Source organism: Triticum urartu, chromosome 5A (genome assembly GCF_056163025.1).
Source record: "Triticum urartu cultivar PI428250 chromosome 5A, HENAU_Tu73, whole genome shotgun sequence".
Lineage (NCBI taxonomy): Eukaryota > Viridiplantae > Streptophyta > Magnoliopsida > Poales > Poaceae > Triticum > Triticum urartu.
In genome coordinates, this window is record NC_141877.1 from 685,146,808 (window position 1) to 685,152,889 (window position 6,082).

A 6,082-nucleotide genomic window follows, 5' to 3' on the forward strand; every position below is an offset into this window, starting at 1 on the left:
TCTAACTGTTAGCCATTGACTATATAAATAATCATGAATTCAAAAAAAGAATCATGAATTTGAAAAAAGTTCATGCATTTGAGAAAAAGTTCACGAGTTTGAAAAAAAATTCACAAGTTTTGAAAAATTTCATGAGTTTGAAAGATATTTGCGAATATGAAAAAAGTTCAGGAATCTGAAAAAACGTTGCCCTCACTTAGAATGAGACCTACTCCAGCAAGCCTCACGTCAAGCAACCGCGACCATGGGCCGGCTCTGCATGGACTACAGTCCTGGAGCGCATTTTTCTTCCATTTTTTCATATTTTTGGACTCATTTTTTGTTTTATTTTACTATACTTTTCCTTATATTTAGAAATATTTTAAATGTATGTATTAGGCAAAAAACACTTTATACATAAAAATGAAAAATGTTAGTTGTGCATTTTACAAATGTTAAACATGGTTAGAGAAAAAAAATCTAATGTACATGAAAAATTGTAAAATATGTATGAGAAAAATGGACATCAAAACATATATATGAAAAAAAGTTAATCCTGTATTTGGAAAATGTTAAATGTGTATATGAAAACTGTTCCTCATAGATGTAAAAAGTGTAAAATGTGTTTGGAAGACGTACACATCAAAACAGATATATGAAAAAAAATGTTAAACATGTATTTGAAGATAGTGAAATGTGTACCTAAAAAATGTTCAAAATGTATAAAAAAATCGTGATGTATACAGTATATAATGTTTATTAAAAAAGTAGACATTGAATAATATAATATTGAAAATATGTTAATACTGTATTAGAAAAAGGTAAACATGTTTAAATAAGTTCCTAGTGTATACAAAAAACGTAAAAATGTGTATGAAAAAAATTAGATATGGAAAACCTATGTTTGAAAAAAGTTTAACCATTTATTTAATAAATGTCGTGTATTTTATTTGTTTTATTACAATAAAAATGTTCAACGTGCATTTAAAAATATGTTTTACATTTATTTAAAACAGTGTTCAAACCATATATTAAAAAATGTACATCGTGTATTTGGAAAATTCAATGTATTGCAAAATTGTTACTGTGTACATTAAAATATTTATGGTGTACTGGATAAAAGTAGATATGTGTAAAAAAACCCGATAAAAATCGATGAAGAAACAAAGAAACCCAGTAAAAAACAAGAATCAAAGAGGAAAATACCAAAAGGAAAATAAAAATCGAAGAAAAGGAATGCATAAACAATGGAAGAAGTGAAACCCGAGGAGGAAGCAAAGAGAAACGAAGAAAACTTAGAAAAAAAATGAAGAAAGCAAAGAAAGAAAGGAAGAAACCATTAATAATCGAGAAAAAGAAAAAAGAAACATTGAAAGAAACAAAGATAATTGTTTAAAAACAAAGACAAATGAAAAAACAAAGAAAACCTGGAACAAACAAATAAAACGGAAAAAGGTGAACTAATAAACAAGCAAAGAGAAGTGAACAAGCGAAGGAGAAAGCGAGCCAGCCCATTAAACAAAGGGAGATCAAAACGGTCGACGCGAGACTTTCTTACATCTGTCTGAGAAAAAGACATTCTTACATCTTGATATAAGCGAGATATAGTTCTTGTTGCCGATTTTCCTTATCTGATGCCTTAAACGCCATGTAGGATTTGGCTGCACCACACCAGATGAACAAGCGCCTCCCTTCCCAATTCCGATCGCCTGTTTAAGATCTGGTCGATAATTTGAGGTGTTCATGTATTGTAAATATCTAATACATTAATCTTCTGACTGTTAAAACTGGGTTTGCCTTGCCATCCGAACAGTAGCTGAGCTAAATTTATGTATGCATGCAGGCATCAGTTGGTCTCTAGTTGTCAAACAAGTTGCAGTTAGTTGTCAAACAAGTTGCAGTTTGCCGGTGATGAGACTTGCCATATCTTTTATATATTAATTATACAGTCAGTATGATATGAAGCAATAATTAGTTATACAGGATAAATTTTTTTTAAAGCTTTTAAAAAGATTATTCTTTCAGATTTTGAATACACACTGTTTAAATCCTAGGCCCGCCCTTTATTGCTTGCCGGCAGGCCTGAACTGTCAGTTTCGGTGTTAGCCGAGGGAAACCGTCAACCAATGTGATTTGCAAAAAATTAACACTTTCTTGCAGGGCATCCTGAAAAGTTTTTGAAACCTCGTCTTTTCTGCAAAACGATGCGACATATGTGGTGGTTCTGTGCAATTCAGTTTAGTATGTATGTGTGTCGAGGTGGGTGATGAAGAGAAGGTGAATATGCCGCCTTGGTCTTAACCGAAAGGTTCCATAGAAAGCACAAATGTTCACTATCTAAATGTGGAGAGGCTGATATTTTGATCAACTAGTAAATAATAAGATATAAAATCCTCACAGTAGGCTGGTAGCAGTACTAATATGGAAAATTTGAACAGCTCTTTCATTAACTCCTTGGATCCAAACACCGAAATCCAAGGCCGCCTCGATCGCCCTCTGGTTGCTTCTATTTATACCCCACACACTTCCCTTGCAATATATGCACTGGCACCACTCCCATGCATTATCCTGCAAGAAGCACAAGGCCAAGAATGCCAATGATGCATTCCCTCTCTGTTTATGCCATCCTTTTGTTTCTCTCTTGGCCATTCAGCTCGGTGCCTCTCTGTGCATCCGACCACCTACTTGTCCCTGGCAAGCCGCTCTCCCCTGGTAGTGTTCTTGTCTCGGAAGACCAAGTTTTCGCCCTCGGGTTCTTCTCCCCATCATCATCAAACTCCACCAAGAAGCACTACTACGTCGGAATATGGTACAACGACATCCCTGAGTGCACCGTGGTATGGGTCTCCAACCGGGCCGCTCCCATCACAAACCTTTCCTCTGTGAATCTTGCCGTAACCAGCAGCTCCGACATAGTGCTATCTGATAGCAATGGCCGTGTGCTTTGGAGAACGAACAACATCATCAATTCATCATTGACTACCGCCATCTCGGTGGTAGCGATGCTGGAGAACACTGGAAACTTCATCCTCCGGTCGTTGGCCGATGGTGCCATACTGTGGCAAAGCTTCGACCAGCCTACCGACACCCTCCTGCCCGGCATGAATCTCAGGCTCAGCCACAACATGCATCCACTGCAGCAACTGATTGCTTGGAAAGGCCAGCAAGACCCGGCACCTGGCGTGTTCTCCTACGGCGCAGACCCCAACAACCTCCTGCAAAGCTTCATCTGGAATGGCTCGAGGCCACACCGGCGAAGCCCGGTATGGATAAACTACCTCCTCCGTTTCTACTACATGGATATGTTCAAGTCTACCATCTACATGGCGTTGCATCATGCCGGCGACGAGGTTTACATTTCGTTCGGCATGCCAACCGGCTCCGCCGTGTTGGTTAGGATGAATATTGACTACTCAGGTAAGGTAACTGTCCTAAGCTGGGAAAGCAACATGTCGGTATGGAGAGCCCTGTACGCAGAGCCTGAACATGAGTGCAATACGTATAGCTACTGTGGTCCTTATGGTTACTGCGACAACACAGAAATCATCCCAGTGTGCAAGTGCTTGGATGGTTTCGAGTCAAGGGACGATAAAGGATGGATCGTCGGACGTTTCTTGCAGGGATGCCGCCGGAAGGAGGTGCGAAGGTGTACCCCTGGAGACGGGTTCTTGACCTTTTCGGGCATGAAGGTCCCTGACAAGTTCCTCCATGTCCCGAACAAAAGCTTTGATGAGTGCACTGAGGAATGCAAAAGCAATTGCTCATGTGTGGCATATGCTTACTCCAGTATGAGCAACATGGATATCGACGGAGATGACACAAGGTGCCTGGTATGGATGGGGGATTTGATCGACATGGAGAACAACACACAAGGAGGGGAGAACCTCTATGTTCGGACTTACGTATTACAAGGTATGTTTCCTTCGTTGCTCCTCCTTGTATGTATCGTTGCTTATGTTTCAGTAGATAGTTTTTTTAAGGAGGGATCTATGCATTGAAATTGGAAGAAAGAATGGCCAAATGTTTTCATGCTTGCATTAGAGAAAGAGTCATTACTATTCTATGGATGTGATGGTTAGCATTGATAAACGTTGATGATTCTGCGTAAACTAATTCTGTGCAGGTAACCTGAGAAAGGTCAAAACTATAAAAATGGTATTACCATTTGTGTCAAGTTTCTTGATCTTCATATGTGTGGTGTTTATTTGGGCCTATGTCAATAGAGGTAGGAAATTATTATTTTCGTTCTAATTTACTCCCTTCGTTCGGAATTACTTGTCGCAGAAATGGATGTATCTAGACGTATTTTAGTTCTAGATACATCCATTTCTGAGACAAGTAATTCCGAACGGAGGGAGTACATGTCATCTCCAGTCACAACAAACTAATGGGACAGACACACATTCTTGACAGGCAATCATGCTAGCAAAGGTGTCTGGCAAAGGATCATGCGAGTATATTCAAGAACTTGTAAGGAACTCGTTGATAGTAACACAGAGTTTCCCATTTTGAGATTCCGAACAATTGCTGTCACGACAAATAATTTCTCTGAATCTAGCATTCTCGGCCAAGGAGGTTTTGGCAATGTTTATAAGGCAAGAAGCCCCTGTACTGATAATTGGATCATTAATGGAAGATCTAACCTTTCTTACTCAATAATACCTCATGTTTCAGGGCAAGTTGGAAGATGGTAAGGACATTGCTGTGAAAAGGCTTCGTGTAGGTTCTGTCCAAGGGGAAATGGAGTTCAAGAATGAAATAGTTCTGGTCACCAAGTTGCAGCATAGGAACACGGTCAAACTTTTAGCTTGCAGCATTCATGAAGATGAAAAACTTTTGATTTATGAAGACCTACCTAACGGAAGTTTGGATTCCTTCATTTTCAGTACGTCTGCTCACTTGTTGCAAAGTCTCTATGAAAGGAACACACTTCATTGATAGTATGCTTTGTATATTTCTATCATTGGCAGATGACACAAGGAAGTCACTACTCAACTGGCCCACAAGATTTAAGATAATCACAGGTGTAGCCAGAGGCCTTCTTTATCTCCACCAAGACTCTAGATTGACAATGATTCATAGAGATCTCAAGGCAAGCAACATATTGTTGGATGCTGAGATGGACCCCAAAATATCTGATTTTGGTACAGCTAGGATATTTAGTGTCAATGAAAAGCAAGGACACACCAATCGAGTCGTTGGAACATTGTGAGTAGTGAGAATTTTCATTCATGCTAACTCTCGTTTTTGTGCTTAATTCAATTGGTCAAGTTTAACTTTTATGCGGCAAGCAGTGGATACATGTCGCCCGAATATGCAATGGAAGGAATCATCTCCGTCAAGTCTGATGTGTACAGCTTTGGTGTATTACTCCTGGAAATAGTGAGTGGCTTGAAGATCTGCACTACAAGCCCAAGCACGCACTCTCATAACCTTATAGATCATGTAAGTGCTCAAAAGTTGCTCAATTCATATGAATGGGTGCTACCTAGTACTATTTGATATGATTACTTACATTATTGATTCGATGCAGGCGTGCAGCTTACAGAGGGATGGGATGTTGTTGAATCTTGTCGACCCTTCTATCATCGAGGGTTGCTCTCCTGATGAAGCCGATGAAGTTCTACGGTGCATCCATATTGGACTGTTGTCGGTGCAGAACAACCCAAATGCTCGCCCCCTCATGTCTTGGGTGGTAGAAATCCTAGATAACAAAGCCATAAAGCTCCCGCAGTTGAAAGAGCCCATATACTTTGGATACCAGATCTATGGAAGTGACGGACTAGGATAAAGCCCCGTAAAAAACACGAGCCTCGAAATTCGCAAGGGGAGATAGAAACAGTTTTCTATGGATTCCGAGGATCATGTCATTTACATGTATTTCCAATGGTCGACTCACTGGTACCATAGTTCCAACGTGCAAAGCATATAGAGAGGCTTTTTTGGCTCCAAGACTTGGTAACTCTTCTAGATGTATCAATTGCACACAGTTGGTTATAGATAAAACCAAAATGAATATTAAGTAAATGTATGGTTGGAGTTCGCACAACTATTACGTATCAATATATTGTATTTTATTAAAATTCATATAAAACTATGTGTG

At 39.3% G+C, this 6,082-nt stretch overlaps 1 protein-coding gene across 1 annotated transcript; it reads left to right on the top strand.

The window, feature by feature from the left end:
- Positions 1-2,567: 2,567 nt before the first annotated feature.
- On the top strand, positions 2,568-5,794 carry LOC147974179 (G-type lectin S-receptor-like serine/threonine-protein kinase B120). The gene is made up of 7 exons (XM_087525198.1): positions 2,568-3,891; positions 4,103-4,204; positions 4,393-4,574; positions 4,654-4,864; positions 4,950-5,187; positions 5,274-5,424; positions 5,513-5,794. Exons 1-7 carry the CDS (start codon positions 2,571-2,573, stop codon positions 5,768-5,770), a joined length of 2,463 nt encoding a protein of 820 aa, XP_087381324.1. The 5' UTR covers positions 2,568-2,570; the 3' UTR covers positions 5,771-5,794.
- Positions 5,795-6,082: the final 288 nt, after the last annotated feature.

Bases quoted from the DNA above. Each gene is read 5' to 3' on its own strand.
- LOC147974179 (XM_087525198.1), top strand. From the start codon at position 2,571: ATGCCAATGATGCATTCCCTCTCTGTTTATGCCATCCTTTTGTTTCTC. The intron at 3,892-4,102 runs GTATGTTTCCTT...AATTCTGTGCAG, and splicing joins TCGGACTTACGTATTACAAG to GTAACCTGAGAAAGGTCAAA. The intron at 5,188-5,273 runs GTGAGTAGTGAG...TGCGGCAAGCAG, and splicing joins AATCGAGTCGTTGGAACATT to TGGATACATGTCGCCCGAAT.